Source organism: Pygocentrus nattereri, chromosome 16 (assembly GCF_015220715.1).
Source record: "Pygocentrus nattereri isolate fPygNat1 chromosome 16, fPygNat1.pri, whole genome shotgun sequence".
Classification (NCBI taxonomy): domain Eukaryota; kingdom Metazoa; phylum Chordata; class Actinopteri; order Characiformes; family Serrasalmidae; genus Pygocentrus; species Pygocentrus nattereri.
In genome coordinates this window covers 2,744,210-2,767,237 of record NC_051226.1, presented here as the reverse complement: position 1 = coordinate 2,767,237, position 23,028 = coordinate 2,744,210, and the positions used below count along the sequence as shown (strand labels likewise).

At 45.7% G+C, this 23,028-nt stretch overlaps 1 protein-coding gene across 3 annotated transcripts in view; it reads left to right on the top strand.

The window, feature by feature from the left end:
* The first annotated feature begins 1,158 nt into the window (after positions 1–1,158).
* larp1 (La ribonucleoprotein 1, translational regulator) overlaps positions 1,159–23,028 on the top strand; it is a 47,323-nt gene continuing 25,453 nt past the window's right edge. For all 3 annotated transcript variants that reach the window (XM_017719558.2, XM_017719557.2, XM_017719556.2), the window contains exons 1-3: positions 1,159–1,817; positions 19,241–19,302; positions 20,350–20,415. In XM_017719558.2, the coding sequence (XP_017575047.1) occupies positions 1,484–1,817; positions 19,241–19,302; positions 20,350–20,415 (462 nt within the window). In that variant the 5' untranslated portion in view covers positions 1,159–1,483. The remainder of the gene's footprint in view (positions 1,818–19,240; positions 19,303–20,349; positions 20,416–23,028) is intronic.

The window sequence follows — 23,028 nt, the reverse complement described above, 5'->3', positions numbered from 1 at the left end:
ATATATATATATATATATATATATATGTGTGTGTGTGTGTGTAGACAATATGTGTGGACAAGCTGCTGACTGGCTATAGCTGCTAAAGGAGAACCCTATGCTGGCCACTTGTGATATTTTAAAATCTGGTATTTTTTTACATAAATTCTTATGGCTGTATTGATTTAAACAAACAGTAATGAGCACTGAGTAAGACACACACCAACACCACACCAGGGTTACATTTTCACACAATGTAAAGGACATATATATGTATATATGTATATATATATATATTGTATGTACGTTGTATGAGGGAACACTGGTTTCCCTTATTAATAGTATTATCTTTCATCATAATCTGTAACACTTGTAGTAAATTATAGTACCTGTCTGAATTTACTGTAATGAGTTGTGTATATACACTCAAAAAGTATGCTTTTTCAAGGGTTCTTTACTAAACAACAATGGTTCTATATAGGACCATGAACACTCAAAGAACCCTTTGCACGGTTAAATGGTTCTTTGCATCATCGAGTTCTTCAGATGGAAAACATGTTACTCGTATTTCTCTACTGAACTTTTTTGAAAAGTGTTCTATAAAGAACCAAAAAGGGTTTTTCTGTTATAACGATATCAAGCCTGTAACAAGAAGAACCATACAACCACACAAAGAACCCTTTAATCACATAGACCCATTGTCTTACTTAAAAACCCCGGACGATCCGTCTTTTTTACGAGTGCACAGTTACTGCAGTTGGTTTTTTCCACAATTTTTTAACAGTTCATATATTTACTGAGTGTAATCCTTGTTATATGTGATAGGATGATCAATTTTAAGTATTATTTAAAAAAAATAACTGTAGGAAGAACATATTGATCATCTGCTACAGCCTTAGCTGACAGCATGGCCTGTAGCCTGCATACGAAAACGGTTACAGTTACAATAAAACTGTATATTTATTAGAATATTTAGTTTTTATAGTATTTATTTATTTGCATTTCAGACGCTTAGTGCTCCTTAAGCAGTTCCTAAGATCCTGAGTTCAGTTTTTTCTTATGAAAGCTTTGGTGAATATGATTCCTGATTCTGATTCAGATTCGTCTGGTTTGCTGAAAGGGCGCGGTTCAAAGGAACCGATTCGCTGGCGGATGAATCGAACACGGCCGGCGTGCGCGTTCCCGTGGGTGGCGTGGTGGAGTTTCACCCAGACCAGACTGGCGGAGGAGATCGGCTCGAATATAATCTTTTGGAGAGAAATTGATTGCTGTATGGTGGTGCATCGTTCTCTTGTTCATATGTTTTAATCTGAATCGGCCACTCTGCGTCTTAGACTGAATCTTTTTGGTCTAGGAGTGGAGTGGAGGACAGACCCGAGGAACCGCAGGAGGAGCTTTCAGCAGTTCAGCAGGGACTGGGTTCTTTTTTTTCCTGGTCGGTGAACTTCAGAGCACGTTTTTTGGGGGGCTGCGAGGCTGTGAGGAAAGGACAGAGGAAGGAGAAATGGCCGCTCAGGTGGAGACTCTCCTACCGAGCCACCCTCTGCTGAAGAAGGCCGAGGAGGAGCCCGAAGGCCCGCCGAAGAAGGAGCTCCAGCAGCCCGAGGGAGCCTGCGGGAGAGCCGGCCTCGAGCAGAGCCTGAAGCAGGAGAAGGAGAACGTGGATCAGGAGATGATGATGGTGGTGGAGTCCGGCACCAAGAGTGGACGGAACGTGGAGGAGAGTGCGAAAAGGAGTAAAAAGGAGTTTACTGAAGCTCCTCCGCCCAAGGTGAACCCCTGGACTAAGAAGCTGAACGCGGTGACCGTGGTCAGCGTGAACGGACAAACGCATAACGGTTCGTGGCTGCTTTGTTTACCTCTCTTTCGCCTTTTATTTGGCCTTGTTTACCTTGTTGCGGCCCGGTCTTAATGTTGGTGGACTTTGCTGGAGCCCACGACGAAGCTGAAGTCAGCATGTTGTTCGGATTTCCCCGTTCCACCTTAAATGGCGCAGCAGCTGCATTCAAGCGCCTGAGCCTCCTGCATGGAACTGCTGCAGCATTTAAGGTGGAACGGGGAAATTCGAACAACAAGCTGGCGAGCAGGGACGCCAACTGTCATGCCGAACCCAGGCTAACACACGTGTGCCCAGTGTTGCTTTAAGGGTCGTTTTTGGGGAGATTTTAAGCCTTAAGAGTCCGTTTCGCGCTTTACAACACCCCCAGCTCCGTTATCCCGATACAAACAGACAAAAAACCCCGACTAACCAGCTAATCTGTTTATACAGCCGAGCCCTGGTTAACGACATGTGGCGGTTAGCTTAGCGGGGAAGCTAACGCGGCTTGCGGCTGTTTTTTGGGACGTTTCGCGCCGCTGTTTCTTGTGCTTATGGACCAGGAAAATGTGACGGGGGTTGAAACTGTCTAGTCCGGGTGGAGAAAGCGGTTTAGGTTGCTCAGCGTCCGCGCTAACAGCGTGAAAGTCGCCGATAGCTCGTTGCTTTAACGGAGCGGTTAGCTTAGCTTTAGCATTAGCTGTGCCGCTAGCTGTGCTTCAGTGGCCGTAAACGAGCAGACTTTGCGCTTATTTAGCGACCAGGCTGCTCAAATACCGATTAAAGGCACACATTCCTGCAGGTTCGGGTGTTTTCGGTGGCTTATGAACTTTATTCGAGCCTCTTTTTTTGAATGGTTAAAGCTATTTTAGCTAACAATACCGTTAGCCGCCCGGGCCTACCAAGCTAGCCAACCCCCACAGCTCGCTAAGGCTAAAGCTGCCTTGGTTCTGAGACGGTTCCTCGCCTCGTGGAGTCATTTGTGTGCTGTGTGGCCCAAAAGAGCCAGAACCACGTCCCCAGTCAGCTGGAACTGTTAATCGCCGATCTGGGTTTGTTATGGAGAATCACGTGTGGAATCCACGTGTTTGCACCTCGTCCGCTTTTATTGAGCGTCGTTTCCCATTAAACCTGCTCGTTTTCGGCGCATTGGTGGCGTTTTTAAGCGCAGTTGCTCTCTTTTGTGTTTTAACGTGCGCACAGTATCGGTCTGCGTGTTTCACGGCTGTTAAAATGGCTTAAATAGCCGGACACGCTATCTGTAGTTAGCTTCAGCCCCCACTCGCAGCCTGTTATGTAACATCAGCAAGACGTTCGGACGTTTTATTAAAGCGCATGGAGTGACTTAAAGTCTTGGGGTGAAGTTTGTTCGCCCAGGTCGGTTCAGAGCCGCTCCGGGTGGAAGGACGAGCTGAATGAGGATGAATGATGGGAGTTCATGCTGAAACTTTCCCATAATCCTCCTGCATGAAGACAACGTGGTTGCAAACCATGTGACTCGACAAAACGTTGAGTTTGGGGTTGTAGATGGTGGAGCCGAGCAGCTCGCAGGCTCTGTAGATGCACTTTGTGCTAGATGTCGAGGTGTTTTAGAGCTTGGCTGGGTTAGAGGAGGTAAATAAAGCCCGTTTGGCCTCTGGTGGTCCCTCCCTGCCCCCCAGAGTGGAGCTGCGGGGCCTGCACAGACAGCCTGTGTGGTTAGGAAGACAACAACAAGCCTTAAATACAGTTTATTAAAGCAGCAGGGAGCTGGCCAGTGGGATTGGGATGGGGCTTCAAACAGACAGCTTAGTTTTGTACAGTAAATACAGATTATTAAACCTCTGGAATGCCCTAAGCGGAGATGCATCCAGAGGCTTACAGGCTCAAGTCTTGATAAACTGAACAAAAATCGCTTTTTACTGGAAAGGTTTTGCTGAAACTTGGCACAAAGCTCGCTTTAGTGTCCGGTGCAGCCACCGTTTGGCTGTAGTAGGTTGACGTTTTTTAGGGAAAAGGCCTGAATTGTGTATCTCGCTGCTGCTAAATGGAAAAATCCAGAATGTTGCATTTCTGTTTTTGTTTAGTGCGAATAAAAATAATTATAAAAACATCAGAATAAAGAAAATATCTTTAAAAATAAAAACACTAAAGGTGTTCCAGTTTAAGACGAAGTCTAAAGGCTGTGGTGAAAATAATTAAATGTTTATTAAACCTTCAAAAAAGTTCGAGGTAAGCAGTGGAAACAAACTGCCAGGAACGTTTTCGTGAACGTCGACAGCCGTTTTCTCTTCAGCTTTAGCAGGAAAAGTGTCGAGATCTGAAATCCAACATTGAAACGGATTTTTGGGGAGAATAAGTGTTTAAAGGAAACGTCCTAAAAGACTACAGCGCTTCTCGGTCACTGCTGTAGGAATAAAACCTCATCTCCAAGTCGGTAACTTTACAGGAGACGGAAAAAACACGCCCGTCTTTTAATGGAAGTGAATGGAACCAGAGTTTTTTTTCCAAGTCATTTTTGGCCGTTTATTGTGGTCCATTCATCATGAAATTTACACACAATGTGAAAGACAACAGGCTTTTTCAGATTATGTCAAAAAATGGAAAACGACAAAAATGGAGATACAAGGTTTTGTTCCAACAGCAGCAAAAGGTAAAGAGATCAGACGGCTCCGATGCGGCAGAGAGACAGGATCTCTCAGCGGATGATTTAGAAACGATATTAATATTAAGTGTCTATCGGGTTCAGAGGGTCCTCAGAAGTTAGAACAAACGTGAAATTAGAGACGGAGACATCAAACTTCTACTGATGAGACTCTTTGTGCGACACTGTCATTATCCCTAAAATTAGTTTGGTTGAGTGAAGCTGCAGAACTTACACATTTAGCTGTGCGTTTACATGCACTTAATAACCCAGTAACTGCAGGAAATCTGATTTTGTTCAGTAATCTGATCAACATGTTTACATTACTTGAGTAATCAGATAACGGGGAACTCGGGGGTCTACGTGAGTCGGACGGTAATCAGATAACGGGGAACTCGGGGTCTACGTGAGTCGGACGGTAATCAGATAACGGGGAACTCGGGGTCTACGTGAGTTGGACGGTAATCAGATAACGGGGAAACTCGGGGTCTACGCGAGTCGGACGGTAATCAGATAACGGGGAAACTCGGGGTCTACGCGAGTTGGACGGTAATCAGATAACGGGGAAACTCGGGGTCTACGCGAGTTGGACGGTAATCAGATAACGGGGAAACTCGGGGTCTACGTGAGTTGGACGGTAATCAGATAACGGGGAAACTCGGTCTACGCGAGTTGGACGGTAATCAGATAACGGGGAAACTCGGGGTCTACGTGAGTTGGACGGTAATCAGATAACGGGGAAACTAGGGGTCTACGCGAGTCGGACGGTAATCAGATAACGGGGAAACTCGGGGTCTACGCGAGTTGGACGGTAATCAGATAACGGGGAAACTCGGGGTCTACGCGAGTTGGACGGTAATCAGATAACGGGGAAACTCGGGGTCTACGCGAGTTGGACGGTAATCAGATAACGGGGAAACTCGGGGTCTACGTGAGTCGGACGGTAATCAGATTTCTGCTTTACAACCAGCCAGTAAACTCACAGAAGACATAACGTAAACTTCACGCTGCAGCTTTTTTAAAGACCGGACCGCTTTACCTGGGAATCTGAGGGTCTAGAAGATGAAGAATATTTAAATCCTTTATTTCGTGTTTGGTTTCTGCGCCACTCCAACAGTGTTTTGCTGTGTCTCGTGGCATCCACCATCTGATCTCGCTCAGATAGAAATCAGAGTTTACAGCACTGAGAAATCAGACAGTCCGGAGTTTACGTGACCATTTGAGTAATCGGATAACTGCAGAAATCTGATTATGAGGGGGTTACTGAGTGCATTTCTACGCACTCATTGAGGGCTTTTTGTGACCAAACATACTTACGGTTCAGAATGTGCACATACATAGTGTGTATATGTGTATATATAAACTAAGGTGTGTGTGTGTGTGTATATATATTTTTGGTTCCATTGACTTTACTTTTAAAGTTAGTTTAATCCGTCTCCTGTGAAGTTGGAGATACGAGGTTTAGTTCCGACAACAGCGGTGTATAAGTACGCGAGGGTGCGTGTGAGTAGTCTTTGGAGTGAGACTGAAGTATGAAGTGTGTTGATGTTGTGCACAGTGATGTGATTGAGGCGCTTTGTCTCCGTGAAGTCGTGTGGGTGGAGTTCAGTAACGGCTCTTTAACTCCAGAGTGAAGCGTGGGCTGCCTTCACCCGTGCTCCGTGCTGCTGTATGGCGGAGTGACTCTGCGCAGCCTGTTATCAGATTAGTCTCCGTTATTGATGCGGTTGAATCTGTAATTGAGAGCGTTCGGAGCTGAAAGGCTGCCAGCGCCTCTGGAGGGATTGCAGAAGAGCAGTAAAAGCCTGCAGTGAAGCAAACTGTCTGCTAGAGCCTTTACATTAATCTACACGCCCCCCTTCTCCGCTGGCTTCAGCCCTTTAACACCCTCAGGCTTACACTTTGGCTGAGAGACTTTTAACTCTGTGACCTCACAGTGGAGCGGGGCGGTTATATCGTCTGGGTTTACAGCCACAAGTGATATTTTCAGCTTTAGTAATAGATGCTGTATAACCAGCATTGTGTACCGCATGACTGAGGTGTCCTTGAGCAAGACGCCTAACCCCCAACTGCTCCCCGGGTGCTGCGGATAGGCTGCCCACCGCTCCGGGCAAGTGTGCTCACTGCCCCCTAGTGTGTGTTCACTTGTGTGCATGTGGTGTTTCACTGCACGGGTGGGTGGGACTAGTAATGGTCACCTGGGCCTGCAGACGCTCCGAGCTACACAAACGGGGTTTTGCACGTAGTTGCATTGAAAAATGTAAAAATATTTTAAAATATTTCATAACGCGACGCAAGCGTGAGCTGCAATCTGAGCGTTCCAGCAGGGGGCGCTTTGACGACAGCCAAGCCTGACCAAGCGGTCTTGCAGACATGCAGACTCCACTCAGAAAGGACCCTGGTTGCCCGGCCGGGGACTCGAACCCATGCCCTTTTTAACCCATAGGACCCGGAGAACGGTGGGTCTTTTCTAGCCGTCATGACATCAGACGGGATACAAACACATCCGGACAGCAGGCCCGCCCCTACCCAGCGGGCATGTGACGTCAGCATGAGGGAGCAGTTCGCCTAAAACCCTGATATTATTGCTCTTAGGCCTTCATTCTCCAACAAAGGCTTACAACAGCAACACGATTCACAATCAGGTGATCAGACTCGCAGCCGTCAGACTCGCAGCCGTCATATTACATATGGCTGTTATAAAATTAATAGTATCTGGCTCTGGCTTGCAGTTTACGTGGAGTATTAAATGTCTGACGTTAAATATGCAGCTTAATTTGTAATTAAAGTGAAGCCAGACAGTGTGTCAGAGTTTTAGCCCCCAGCCTGAATACTAGAGCACAGATAATCAATAAAACCACGTTCGCCTTTAGGCTAATCGCTTATTATTACTCATAATAACCAGCAGAATGAATGACCGTCAACAGTACTGCACGTTCAGCTCAGACACTCCAGCCCAGCCGCTCGGAGAGGAGCTCTCCAGCTGCGCTTGTTTTCGGGATCTCTGGAGTGCTGAGTTCAGCAGGAGCCGAATTCATAGAGAGGCCGCGTTTCTGTTTGGACCTACATGTCGAACTATGGCTTATCTGAGCAGCTCACGGTCTCCTGTTAACGCCGGCTCATGGACTGCGTTAACGCGGGCGGGCGGCCGAGCGGGCGGCAGTGGCCGGTAAATTAAAGTGAAATATTAATATTTCAGTGTGCTGAAGTTTTGGCGCGAAAAGGAGTAAACGCACCTGCCGCACAAGTTCTCTAAATGATCGTGCAGTTTCCGGTTTCCGGTACCGCCGCCTGTTTTCGCTCATGCTCAGACTGAGAGGAGGGAAAGAAATCAGAGTCCACAGCACTGAGATCTGATTGCTGAGCTGAAATCCAGCCTCTTTATTAGATTTCTAGACCTAAGAGATCAGAAGGTGCTGTGTGACCATTTGAATAATCAGATAACTGTAGAAATCTGATTATGATTGGATTATTGGGTGCATGTAAACGCACTCCCTGACACTCCCGCTCAGTCCAGCTCTGCACCCACTCTGGTGCTGCTCGATCCGTATTCGATATTAATTGGTCGACTCCTTCACGTGATGCATATGGCACCGTTTTTATTCACTGTTTAAAAATCACTTACCAGCTGTAAGTTTAATTACAAACTGAGCTTAATTGGTTCCCTTTAATTGGTTTTAGTGCAGTGTGTAAATTTTGGATACTAATAATTGAATTCGTATCTTTTGCGCATAGTTTTAAAATGTGCTTATTTTGTCTGTCAGAAAACGTAAATAACGTGACGTATCGTGAGAAACTTACTGATGTATCGGGATGTAACATTTTGCCGCATCGTCCACCTCTAATGGTGCTTAAATGCAGTGTCGGCGTCCGAGATGGGGATACGGTTACCCCGAACCCTGTGACAGCTGTAACGGTCTTCTTTCCAGGTCAAATTAAGTTTTAATGTAGTTTTAAAACTTCATAATAAAAGAAGCTTCCCCAAATCTGAGCTGTGAACTGGACCTCAGGTGGCGTCTTTTCAGTGATGCACGCTGTAAAAATGACTTTGATGAAAAAATACAGAGCGTCTGAGATTTTTGGCTTTCAGCCGTGAATTTGTAAGCATGTGTGAAGGCCATAAAACACGGTCTGTTAATTTAAGGGAAACTTTTACAAAATAAATGAAGATGTACCTTTTATTTCAAGCAGTTACTGAATAATTTGCCTGACGATTCGGGCGTGGAAAAAGCTGAATATACCCAGAAGAATAAGAGGTTGAACTCAGCAGGATGAATATTTGGCAACCCAAGCAGTAAACACAGTGGGTCCACCTTTACATCGGTTTCTCTGAGACCCCCCAAATGAATGGGCTCTGTAACCAGCGAGGTGTTGTGTCCATTTAAAGCACACAGGAGAGAAGTGACTGTTACTGCGACGAAGTATGTGGTCACGCACGATGTTGAGCAGAGTCGTCCAGCGGACGGACGGCGGACAGACAGGGAGAGAGAGAGACGGGCGGACAGCAGTAAAGTCTGCAGGATCTGTAGAGCCGGTGTTTCGTGGGAAGGCAGTCGTAGCTGCTGATGCACCGGTTAGAGCTCCGCCTTAATGAGGGCAGTTACAGTGAGGGTGCCAGCCCTGTCCTCTTTATCTGGGTGGGTGGGGCTGCTCTGCTCCGAGCTGATCACACACACCTCAGAGAGAGAGAGAGAGAGAGACAGACAGAGCACACAGAGAGAGAGACAGGCAGACAGAGCACACACAGAGAGAGAGAGAGACAGGCAGACAGAGCACAGAGAGAGAGAGAGAGAGAGAGGCAGACAGAGCACACAGAGAGAGAGAGAGAGAGAGAGAGAGACAGGCAGACAGAGCACACACAGAGAGAGAGAGAGAGAGACAGGCAGACAGAGCACACACAGAGAGAGAGAGAGACAGGCAGACAGAGCACAGAGAGAGAGAGAGAGAGAGAGGCAGAGAGAGAGACAGGCAGACAGAGCACAGAGAGAGAGAGAGAGAGACAGGCAGACAGGGCACACACAGAGAGAGAGAGAGAGAGACAGAGCACAGAGAGAGAGACAGGCAGACAGAGCACACACAGAGAGAGAGAGAGACAGGCAGACGGAGCACACAGAGAGAGAGAGAGAGACAGGCAGACAGAGCACACACAGAGAGAGAGAGAGACAGGCAGACAGAGCACACACAGAGAGAGAGAGAGACAGGCAGACGGAGCACACAGAGAGAGAGAGAGAGAGAGACAGGCAGACAGAGCACAGAGAGAGAGAGAGACAGGCAGACAGAGCACACACAGAGAGAGAGAGAGACAGGCAGACAGAGCACACACAGAGAGAGAGAGAGACAGGCAGACAGAGCACACACAGAGAGAGAGAGACAGGCAGACAGAGCACACACAGAGAGAGACAGGCATACAGAGCACACAGAGAGAGAGAGAGAGAGACAGGCAGACAGGGCACACACAGAGACAGACAGGCAGACAGGGCACACAGAGAGAGAGAGAGACGGGCAGACAGAGCACACAGAGAGAGAGAGAGAGAGACAGGCAGACAGGGCACACACACAGAGAGAGAGAGAGACAGGCAGACAGGGCACACACACAGAGAGAGAGAGACAGGCAGACAGAGCACACAGAGAGAGAGAGAGAGAGACAGGCAGACAGAGCACACACAGAGAGAGAGAGAGACAGGCAGACAGAGCACACACAGAGAGAGAGAGAGACAGGCAGACAGAGCACACAGAGAGAGAGAGAGAGAGAGACAGGCAGACAGAGCACACACAGAGAGAGAGAGACAGGCAGACAGAGCACACACAGAGAGAGAGAGAGAGAGAGAGAGAGACAGGCAGACAGAGCACACAGAGAGAGAAAGAGAGACAGGCAGACAGAGCACACACAGAGAGAGACAGGCAGACAGAGCACACAGAGAGAGAGACAGGCAGACAGGGCACACAGAGAGAGAGAGAGACAGGCAGACAGAGCACACAGAGAGAGAGAGAGAGAGACAGGCAGACAGGGCACACAGAGAGAGAGAGAGAGACAGGCAGACAGAGCACACACAGAGAGAGAGAGAGACAGGCAGACAGAGCACACACAGAGAGAGAGAGAGACAGGCAGACAGAGCACACACAGAGAGAGAGAGAGACAGGCAGACAGAGCACACAGAGAGAGAGAGAGAGACAGGCAGACAGAGCACACACAGAGAGAGAGAGAGACAGGCAGACAGAGCACACACAGAGAGAGAGAGAGACAGGCAGACAGAGCACACACAGAGAGAGAGAGAGACAGGCAGACAGAGCACACAGAGAGAGAAAGAGAGACAGGCAGACAGAGCACACACAGAGAGAGAGAGACAGGCAGACAGAGCACACAGAGAGAGAGAGAGACAGGCAGACAGGGCACACAGAGAGAGAGGCAGACAGAGCACACAGAGAGAGAGAGAGAGACAGGCAGACAGAGCACACAGAGAGAGAGAGAGAGAGACAGGCAGACAGAGCACACAGAGAGAGAGACAGGCAGACAGGGCACACAGAGAGAGAGAGAGACAGGCAGACAGGGCACACAGAGAGAGACAGGCAGACAGAGCACAGAGAGAGAGAGAGAGAGAGAGAGAGAGAGAGAGAGGCAGACAGAGCACACAGAGAGAGAGAGACAGGCAGACAGAGCACACAGAGAGAGAGAGACAGGCAGACAGAGCACACAGAGAGAGACAGGCAGACAGGGCACACAGAGAGAGAGACAGGCAGACAGGGCACACAGAGAGAGACAGGCAGACAGAGCACACAGAGAGAGAGAGAGAGAGAGAGAGAGAGACAGGCAGACAGCACACAGAGAGAGAGACAGGCAGACAGGGCACACAGAGAGAGAGAGAGAGAGAGAGAGAGAGAGAGAGACAGGCAGACAGGGCACACAGAGAGAGACAGGCAGACAGGGCACACAGAGAGAGACAGAGAGACAGGCAGACAGAGCACACAGAGAGAGAGAGACAGGCAGACAGAGCACACAGAGAGAGAGAGACAGGCAGACAGAGCACACAGAGAGAGAGAGACAGGCAGACAGAGCACACAGAGAGAGAGAGAGAGAGAGACAGGCAGACAGAGCACACAGAGAGAGAGAGAGAGAGACAGGCAGACAGAGCACAGAGAGAGAGAGAGAGACAGGCAGACAGAGCACACAGAGAGAGAGAGAGAGAGAGAGACAGGCAGACAGAGCACACAGAGAGAGAGAGAGAGACAGGGAGACAGAGCACACAGAGAGAGAGAGAGAGACAGGCAGACAGAGCACACAGAGAGAGAGAGAGAGACAGGGAGACAGAGCACACAGAGAGAGAGAGAGAGAGAGAGAGAGAGAGACAGGCAGACAGAGCACACAGAGAGAGAGAGAGAGACAGGGAGACAGGCAGACAGAGCACACAGAGAGAGAGAGAGAGACAGGCAGACAGAGCACACACACAGAGAGAGAGAGAGAGAGAGACAGGCGACTCGTCGCTGCATGGTGTGAAACCCGTGGCTGGTGTTGGAGCAGCATGACTGAGCGATGAGGGTGGTGATGTCACCGTGTGGGTCATGTGACCCGCTGCGAGGTTTCCTATCGATATTTGGCTCCTGGTTTGATGCGTTTCGTCTCCGAATGACTCGCAGGTTAATCTGCACATACAGTCAGGACGGAAGAGCCCGGGCCGCCTGTTCAGCCCGGTCAGCGTTTCAGTCCATCAGCCTTCAGCTCGTAACGCTCAGGGTGGGGCTGCGACTGTCGAGTGTTCTGTCAGCTTTTTCATTGATTAATCGATCAATCGGATTAAACCACTGTATCGGTAGTGTATTATGCAACATGAAAGGCCTCTTTGGGTCCTTTAAAATCTCTGCGTATACACTAGACACCATGGAAGACGTGGCTGTTGTTGATGGTAATAATTACATTAATAATAATAATAATAATAATAATAATAATAAAAATAATAATATGATGTAAAAGTTTCCAGGCTTGTAAATGAACTGGCGGATTTATAAATCTACACGGCAGGAAGATCTTCAGAGTTCACGTGTGGTTGTTTGTCAATAAGCCGTTTTATTTGACGGTAAATGATTAAACTCTTTAGGAAAGCCTGAACGTGCTTCATCATATTTAACCTCAGTGGTCTGAATAACAGTGAAGTACCGTTTTCTACAAGGATTGTAGAGATTCCTCCTTTATCGCCGCTATTTGAGTCTCTCCTCGTTTGTTTTGAGGTTCACTATCAAAGCGATGTGGCTAAACTTTATATACCCCAGCAATTGGCATCAGGCCTGAGTCCTCGCTGCTGAGCGTGCGGAGGAGTTCGGTGTCTCTGGGCTTGATCGCGGTTTCTGTGGCTCGCTGTCATCTGTGAACATGGCCTAAACACAGCAGCCGTGACCAAATCGTGAGGTCAATTATTCAGTAACTGCATGAAATAAATGAAATTTTGTATTTTATTTATTTATTTATTTATTGTAAAAGCTCCTCAGATGAGCAGAACGTGTGTTTTATGATCTCCACATATCACTACATGCTTATAATTTACTGCTGAAGGCCAAAAATCTGCGCCGCTCTTTGTGTTGTTCTCTAAAAGTGATGTTTCCAGAGCAGATCACTGAAGAGACGCCGTCTGTTTATAGTTTAGAGCCCAGATTTGGGGAAAAACGGGTCGACTTTCAGTAGAAAAACAAAGTTCAGCTTCTTTTATTATAAGGGTTTAAAATGACATCACCGTCTATTAGACTGGAGAGAAGAGCTACAGCCTCACACGACGCCCAGCTTCTGAATGGAGCTTATGGAATATGAACGTTATGGAGAACATGACCGAATGCGGTCTGGACCCACCGGTGGTCCCGAGGAGTTTTAGCCGGAGGAGCTTCGTGTTGTATTACGCGGCGTGTGCAGAGCTGGGTAGTAAAGAGTAAAAGGTGAAATCAGTCGTCGTTTCTCCGAGTCGCAGTAAACGGTCAGTGAGCACGTCTAGTCTGATGTTGTTCATAAAGACCAGGAGCCGAATTACACAAACGTCCTGCGTCTGATATCTGATCTGCTTAGTCACCGTGACCTGGTCAGCTGGGACTGAATTTAGGACAGTAGCTGTTACAGAATAACTTCATAATCGCATCATTAACAGTCTGACCCACCACCCTAATAGCACTCTTTCTCAGCACTGCAGTAACACTGACGTGGTGGTGGAGGTAGTGTGTGTTGTGCTGGTATGAGTGGATCAGATACAGCAGTGCTGCTGGATTTTTAAACACTGTGTCCACTCACTGTCCACTCTATTAGACACTCCTACCTTGTCGGTCCACCTTGTAGATGTAAAGTCAGAGACGACAGCTCATCTGCTGCTGCACAGTTTGTGCTGGTCATCCTCTAGTCCTTCATCAGTGGTCAAGGACGCTGCCCACAGGACGCTGCTGGCTGGATATTTTTGGTTGGTGGACTATTCTCAGTCCAGCAGCGACTCTGAGGTGTTTAAAAACTCCAGCAGCACCGCTGTGTCTGATCCACTCAGACCAGCGCAACACACACTAACACACCACCACCAGGTCAGTGTTACTGCAGTGCTGAGAATGACCCACCACCCAAACAGTACCTGCTCTGTGAGGGTCCATGGGGGTCCTGACCACTGAAGAACAGGGTAACAGAGTATCAGAGAAACAGATGGACTACAGTCTGTAACTGTAGAACTACAGAGTGCAGCTATACAGTAAGTGGAGCTGATAAAGTGGACAGTGAGGTGGTCATGACGTTACGCCTGAATATAAATCACACCGCTATTTATTGTATCATATTATTATTATTGTTATAAGTATATAATATAATAATAAAAACACATTAAACATTTTTAATTTTTAAGCACGTTGTGAACTGATGATTAGTAGATAGTTTGACCAAACCATGTGCTGTATGTGTGACATCACAACCAAGCGGTAGTCTGGCTCACCCATTAAAGGACCTCAAGCCAGAAAAGTGGATGAAGACGCTGAGATTTTCGTTGGGAGTGACGAGGCTGGACAAGATTAGAAATGAGCAGATCAGAGGGACGGTGAAGGTGGAGCAGTTTGGAGATAAAGCCAGAGAGGCCAGGTTGAGATGGTTTGGACATGTGTTGAGGAGGAATAGTGGATATATTGGGCAAAGAATGTTGGAGATGGAGCTGCCGGGTAGAAGGAGAAGAGGTAGACCTCAGAGAAGGTTTATGGATGTAGTGAAGGTGGACATGGAGATGGTTGGTGTGAAAGTAGAGGAGGCAGTGGATAGGGCAAGATGGAGGCAGATGATCCGCTGTGGCGACCCCTAAAGGGAGCAGCCGAAAGAAGAAGGTCTATTCTGGTTTGGCTAAAAAAAACAAGCCTGGATATTAATTTGCAGAATACAGCAGCATTGAGTCTCAATATTGTTCAGAAAGATCCCAATTAAACATTTTCTCCTGATCTTTAAGCCCCAGTCCAGCCACTGGAGTTTAAAGGAACCCTGTGCTTTCAATAAACCCTCGTTTGTTCATCGTTTCTAGCTTTAGTGAAGCCTTTCCTGCTGTTTATATGAAAGTTATTGTGCAGGCAGTTTGTTAAAAGCCTTGCTGAGTCACGGCTCCGTCCTCGTGCGCCTTCTCGTGTTTTGGCCGGGGTTTGTTGCCGAGTCATTCCTCAGGCTGCTGACTGAGGTTGAGTAAGCGTTTATGAAGCCGAAGAGGAAAAGTCGGGCGTAATGTCGCTGCCGCGATCCCGTCTCCAGAACGGTAACCTGAGGCGAGCTGGGTCTTAACGTGGTCGTCCTGGATTACGCCATCGGATCACGTTAAAGTGGTTCAACAAAGCACTGAGAGCTTTTAATTACCGTGTCTGGTGGTGGTTAAAACGCCCCTGGTGGAACTGGAGTGATGGATGAGAGAAAAGGCTGTTCGGTTTAACTGAACGTCGTCACGATCGATAGAACAGGAGGCTGTGTTTCCCGAAAGCAGCTTAGTGGAAAGCTCGTTGTTGAAGGGTAGAGTGAGCATCACTCTGAGCGCTCTGCCAGTCTACGCCTGGGTTTGTGCCAGGTGTGTCTGGCCTGATAAGATTTTAACACCTACAGTTTACTCACTTCATCTTACACACAGAAGCAGAACTGCAGGTACAACTTTCAACAGTTCAATTCATCTGGGCAAGATCAGGACTTGAGTCCTGGTTTAAGGATTTTAAAGCCGCGTTCACATTAAAAGCGTCGTTGCTCAAACCCGATTTTGACTCGCACTCGTTTAGGTCAGCGATTTCAAATCGGTCATTAATGTGATGAACTGACCCTCGTGAGCTCGTCCTGCTTCGTAACGTCACGTGACTGAATCGCTGCATCATCATCACAAACTAACGAGCAGAACGAGCTTCGCTGAGAAGATCATTAACTCTGGTCAGCTCTCAGCTTCATTATTAGAGCCAGACGAGGAAAAGGGCGGGGCGGCACTGTTGCCATGGTAACGCTGAATGTCAAGGTCTGAGGCACCCGAGCCGCTTCTGTCTGGACACACACGTTTATCCAGTATGCAGGACAAACAAACTTAAGAACCCATTTAATTGAAGCCTGAGGGATTTTTATTCTGGATTTGTTCTATTTAATACGGTCTGTCTGGGGCTTTTAGTTTAAAGCGGAGTTACGGGGACACTTTGAGGTCTCTGGGTGTGTTTTGTTGTTGAATTTCCATTAAAGCGGAGTTTTGTTAATGATAAGAACTTAATTAATCGTACAAAACAAAATTCACACTTTCAGTAAGTTTGAATAATTAAGCTGCCTTTATAAGTTATAGGTGAATAGCCAATGTTAGCGTCAACAGCTGTTTACTTACCGGTCTAGAAGAAAAGTTGCAGGTTCAGGATTAAACTTCTCTTGATTTGCAAAGAGCTCAAGTCTCCAGCCTTGGAGAGCAGCGTCAATGTTAATTCATTTTGTTTGTGAAGTGGGCGGCGGTGTGATTAAAAAAAAAAAAAAAAAGATTTCCAAGAGCTTCAGCCATCGTTGCGTTTACTGTTCCTTTCATTGGCGTCTTGCCCTTAAATGGGTGAAATTCGCCCTTGGGGCAGCACCACTCCTTCATTCTCTCATGTTGGACTGACTTAGGCCTAATTAATTAGATTTTGTTTGTGAAACATTGTTTATCATTATTATTATTAGTATTGGTGTATATTTATACAGTTGAATTTGAATAGATATAACTGCCATGTCAGTCCGTCAATCAACACAATCACCCATAATGGCTGTGTAAACATTAAATTATATTAAAAATCTCAAAGTATTCAGACTTTTTATTCAGTTCCCGCGTCAAGTATAGCTGAAAGTCTTTGTGGAGACGCCTCTACAAGCTTTGCACGCCTTGATTTGGGCAGTTTATTTCATTCTTCATGGTAGATCCCCTCAGTTTTTTGAGCGAGTGTCTCTGAAACTCTGGTCTCTCCAGAGATGTTGGATGAGGTTAAAATCAGAGACTTGCCCCGAAGCTACTCCAGTGTTGTTTTGGCCGATTTCTTCAGGCCGTTGTCGAAAGGCGAGCCGTCGCTCTGGAGGAGGTTGTCTTCAGGGATGTTCCTGTGTTTGTCTTCATTCATTCTTCCCTCAGTTCCTATCAGTCTCACTCTCTCTCCCTTCGCATGGTGCTGCCACCACCATGTTTCACTGTGGAGGTGAGATTAGCCAGGTGATGTGGCTGCTGTCTGGCCACTCTGTCCTAAAGGCCTGATTCATTGAGTGCCTCAGAGATGCTTGTCTGTCCATCAGGTTCTCCCTTCTGGAGAACAGGACCTTTTGGAGTTCTTTTAGAGTGACCTCTGGGTTCTTTCTTACCTTCTTGACCAAGGCCCTTCGTGATTGGCTGCTCAGATTGGTCAGACGGCCAGCTCTGGGAAGGTTCGAGGTTGTGCCAAGCTTTTCTCTTCCGATGTTTCTCTTTCGAGGCCACTGTGGTCCAGGGAACACTCAAAGCCTTAGATGTTGTTTCATATCCTTGCCCTGATCTGTGCCTTGCCACAATATAATCGTGGCACAAACGGTTTTCTTGGACGCCACGGTTGGCGTTTTTGTCCTGACCACGCAGTGTAAATTGTGGGCGCTCGTAGACCCAGGTGTGTGCTTTTCCAGACTGTGTCCAGTCAATTCACACTGCAGCAGGTGGACTCCAGATGGGTTCTACACACATGTCAAGGATTTATACATGTTAAAATATGTAGAATATATTTTATAAACTGTTAGAATTGGCTAAAACCTTCTTATGGCATTATAAAGCACAGCTTCTGTTCAGTGTTGGCAGTAAAACGGTCTGAATGGATGAGGATAAGAATGTGTTTGCGTTATTTTTCACGTTTGTACGTAATGTGAAGATCCCCTTTATATTGTGTAGAAAAATTCATGATGAACCAGTAGAAATTTTTACAGTAGCTACCATTTAAAATTAATGTTTGGACTCTTATGCTCAGTTTTAGAGGTACTTAATTTTTTATGTATTTATTTTTTTTAACATAAGGCTTGTGGTAATTATTTCATCTAATGTCTTTTTTATTGTCATGCAGAGTTAGATGCTCTAACTGCTCCACAGCTGGTGCACTTAAAGCCGAGCAGAGGTCCAAGTCTGGCCTTGGGAATGCTGGGAATTTGGGAATTATAAGCTGCTGAAGGAACTCTAATAAAGTTTATGGCACACAAAGCATTTGTGTTGTGCGTTTCTACACTGTGGGCAGTAGAATTTGTAGTGGACACTGCACTTGCCATGCCGGGGGGTGGGGGTGATGGGGCGGCGATGGGAGGGGGGGGGGGGGGGGGGGGGGGAGATGGTTATTGCCCTCTGGCTTTGTGTGACGTGTGGTCACATGTCAGGAGCTTTAACAATGGCGCTTAGCCTGTGCCCCGAGCTCCCGTAGTCGCCGGCCTCCACGCTGACGAGGTTAGAACCGCTTTGGTCGCTCGATTGGGGGAAAAAAAAAAATCTTTCATTAAATTTTAATTTCTCAATTAGTCTGTGATCATTCAGGGTGACTGATTTAGTTGCCAGTTTGCCGGATGCATAATTAAAGTTTTCTTACTGCTCTCTTTATGTTGGAACAGGCAAAGGAGTTTCATATTTAAAGAATATTACCAAAAGCCGGTGATTTGCATTCAGCGTCAAACACACTGCAGCAGTAATCCAATTAAAAACAGGGCTAATTAAGCTCTCTTTGTAATCGGACATGCAAATGGGGAAGTGTTTAATTACTGATATCAGTGATGAACTCAGAATAATATTGTGACCTAATGTATCACAATAATGACTAATATTGTCTCATTGCCCAGCCCTACACTTAATAACGAGGAAATTTCACGCCTGGCTGTGACGGGCTCGACTCTTATATACTGATATATAAGAGATATAGATTATATATAGATTCTTATATTATGTCAGTGGATCACATTCAGTACATTGAGGTAGATCCTCATGTACAACATAGCCGAGCCAATACAGCAATCGGGGATCGAGAAGTTAAATATGAAAACATAACAAAAGCTAAAAAGTAAGAAATTGTAGTAAAATAAAAATCAATAAACCATTAAACTTGCATTATAGCGTCTTAATAAATAAGACGTTTACTACGTTTATTTGTGGGCTAATTGTATCACACGTTGCATTTCTAGTCATGAATTTAGTCTGATTATCCATTTTATTGATTGATTGCCTTTTTTACAGTGTGTATGGTGCGTTAGTTATTGAATGGAGTAGTTGAGTGTCGTCAGCCGTCGTTTGGTCCTCCAGCTGCTTCTGCTGATACTAAACAATTTTTTTTTGTCTAATTTTATCTCCTTTTTTTTGTTTTTTGTTTCCCCAAATCAGAACAAACTGGACCAGCCAAAGTGGTGAGAGCTGGAAACCCCAGAGCAAGGAGAGGAGGAAAGGTACGTCCCTGCAGGTTCTACAGAGATTTGCTTGTTTGGTTCTTTACGACTGTGTTTGTTAAAAGCAGCGACTGTATTTTGTTCAGCAACACTTACTCTTAAAATCAAAGGTCCCACAAAGGGTTCTTTGGTTGGAAGCCGATGCAGAACATCTTTTGGTTGTCCAGAGATACTTTCAGTGGATAATTCTTTAAAGAACCGTCTTTATAAGTGAGATACGCCAGTGTGAAGAACCTCCACGTAGAGTAAAAGTTCTGTACCAGTCTTAAAACTCTTATGTCTGAATTAAGAGCCGTTCAGGATCTTTTACTGTAGAGAATTATAGTCTCTACATAAGATCACCCAGAGGATCCGGATCAGTGGAACTCTCTTTAACGATGGTTCTTCAAGGGTTCTTGGGTAAAGCATATAGAACCATGAACCCTCAAAGAACCTTTTGCATGGCTGTTGGAGAACGTCCTGTAGATGGATTCTATATAGAGCCTTTTTGAAGAGGGTTCTATGTAGCACCCAAAAAGGTTTCTTCTGTTATGATGTCAAGCTTGTTGCACACTTTAAAAAAGGTGGTTGAGAAGATCTTTAGTAAAGAAAATGGTTCTGTTTAGAACCCTTAACACGCAAGGTACTTTATGCCTGATTAAATGGTTCTTTGCATCATAACATCGTTCTTCAGATCGATGGAGAACATGCTGTAGATGGTTCTAGAGCCTTATGGTATATAGAGCCTTTTTGAAGAATGAAAAAAACAAGCATGACATTGAAACAAACCATTTGATCATGTGAAGAGCCCTTTCATAATGCAGATGGTTCTTTTGAGTGTTCATGGTTCTATGTAGAACCATTTTTGGTACTAGAGAGTCTGTGAAGAACCATAAGAGTGCAGGTGGTCTGGGCCAGTTTCTGATGTGTGAATATGAGGGTTAGTACAGTTCATCTGCCCTGCTGTGTTGACAAATAACTAATGACGTGAACGTTCTGCAGAGTCTTTAAGGCCAGAGCACTAAAATCAGTGTTTCTGTGGGTTCTAAACTCTCTGATCTTTTCAAGGTCGGTGATTTTGGAGATGCGAACAACTGGCCGACCCCTGGAGAGATCGCCACGAAGGAAGTTCAGGTGAGTTTATTCGTGGGAATAAAGTCGTCTCTTAGGGAAAGTCGGAATTCCTGTGTGATGAAATGGTTGAACAGTCGTTCAGACTGGTTTGGTGTGAAATGCTCAGTTCTAGAGCAGCTCACGAAGTCAGAACTGTTCATTTAGTTGTTCAGATAGTAAATAAAAACATCTATATCTGTGTTGTAGTCATGGCGACCCCTGGTTCCCATCACCACCACTGTGAAGACATCTGAACCATTTCACACCAAACCCTCTGAATTACATCTCAAATGTTCAGTGACGAGTTTCCGCTTCTGCTGGACATGTTCTGGATTGTATCTGTCACACAGTTCTGAAAATGTTACGAGGGAGGAAAAGGTGTGACTGATGTAAACAGAGCGGTTTGGTGCGAAATGCCCTGTTCTAGATAAACTCAGAGTCAGAACCGTTCACAGTGGTGGTGATGGGAACCAGACGTCCCCCTCTAAAAGCTCCTCACAGAAAGTTCCTACATGAACTGGTTCTGAATTCACTGCCTGATGACTGAGACGCTGTTTTATGAGAGTTTAGAGAACTTCAACTCCATTCATGGTGGAGGGAGACATGCAGGGCGCTGTGCGGCAAAATAGTCCCCAAAGAAAACTCATTATTCCAGATTTTCCACTGTTTTCCATCATCAACATTCCATATAAGCTCAGAAGACTCGTGTAGGTTCTCTGGTGGTTCTGGATGGTAAATAAAGGGTCTATATCTGTGTTGTAGTCATGGCGACGCCTGGTTCCCATCACCACCACTGTAAAGACATGAGGTTTTGCTCACACAGCAGATAAAAGTGGCCCAAATCCGACGAACAGATAAACACACTGAATCTGACATTTTCAGTTCCGATTTGAGACGCTTTCGTATGTGGTTCTGAAGTCCGATCCGTATCTGATCTGCAGCAATACGACTCGGTCTGAACAGCCAGATTGGAATTCATGCGACATTTACGTCAGTCCAGCTCGACATTCAACATAATTTCACGCTCCGAGACTCAAACATTTGAAGTTTAAAGAATTCGAGGACACGAAACAAAAAAGTGGCCACGCCCTTTTTACAGCTCGACCTCATTCTGGGTGCTGAGCCCAGCTGTCAGTCAGTGAAGCTTCATGATGGCTCCTGTGATGCTGGTGAAGATGAAGGTGATCCGACTGCCGTTCTTTGGCAGTTGTGATTGTTTACCTCTGGATGAGCCGCGTGATGCTCTGTTCTTTTGGCCATGCGGGTCGGTTTAGGAGCTGATCTGTTGCCAGTGATAGTAGTGAATTTTTAAAATGGAATTTTTGCAGTTTAATTTTTTGTATATGGACTGTATAGACTGCAGAATGAATGGTGCATTTTAAATAAACTGTAATTTGATATCAGCTCTTTAACAATATTGAAGAAATGTGTGCATTTGATTCATTCCCTTTTCATGCAGTTACACACTTCCACCAGAGAGGTCTCCAAATCCCCAAAACTTGCATAGTCAAGCTTTAACATAAAACATATAAATAAAAAAGTCCTTTAATCATAAAGAATTATTTTAGTTTTTTGTCACTTTCTGTTTTTGCAAATCAAATTGAAATGCACAAATCCGGACTCGAAAGTGTGTAATTAATGATACAGATGTTTGTCTGTGCTAGATACTCTCAGTCTGCAGGGACGTGTATTTCTGTCCTGACGGGCAGATTTGGCTGCGGTTCCTACTGTAAATGAAATGCAGTTCAGTTTAAGCAGCGCTGATATAAGAACCCTGCAATATCTCTGTGAGGCATGCTGGCTCGCTGGCACTCGGCCTGAGGAGATGAGTAACGTTATTGGAGCATCTGTGAGGTTGCCAGGTTTTTCTCAAGACTAAAGCTGGGTTATATGGAATGGCCCTGAATGTCCCGACTAAAATACTGATTTTAAAGGGGCAGAAAATTCCAGTAGCTCATCATTATTCGCCAGTATGTTCTGTTTTATATTTTGGGTTTAATTGTTTACTTTAAAAAAAAAAAATTTATATACAGTGATGCAATTAAGCTGTGTGAATGTGCATTAAAGTGTCATGACATGCCTTTTTAACACCTCAGGACCACCGGTGGTTCCAAAACCCACTTGGTCATGTTCTTCATAACGTTCATATTCCATAAGCTCCATTCAGAAGCTGGGCGTCGTGTGAGGCTGTAGCTCTTCTCTCCAGTCTAATAGACGGTGACGTCATTTTAAACCCTTATAATAAAAGAAGCTGAACTTTGTTTTTCTACTGAAAGTCGAGCCGTTTTTCCCCAAATCTGGGCTCTAAACTATAAACAGACGGCGTCTCTTCAGTGATCTGCTCTGGAAACATCACTTTTAGAAAATAACACAAAGAGCGGCGCAGATTTTTGGACTTTAGCAGTAAATTGTGAGCATGTAGTGAAATGTGGAGATCATAAAACACACGTTCTGATAATTTGAGGGGCTTTTACAAAAAAAAGTTATTTCATGCAGTTATTGAATGATTTGCCTTACGATTTGTGCCTGAAATGCAGATAAAAAAACCGAAATAAACCTGTGAACGGAAGCGCTTTAGTCCGTCGTCAGTAATATTGATATGGCAGCATTTTTTAAGCACTTCTCTTGCTATAA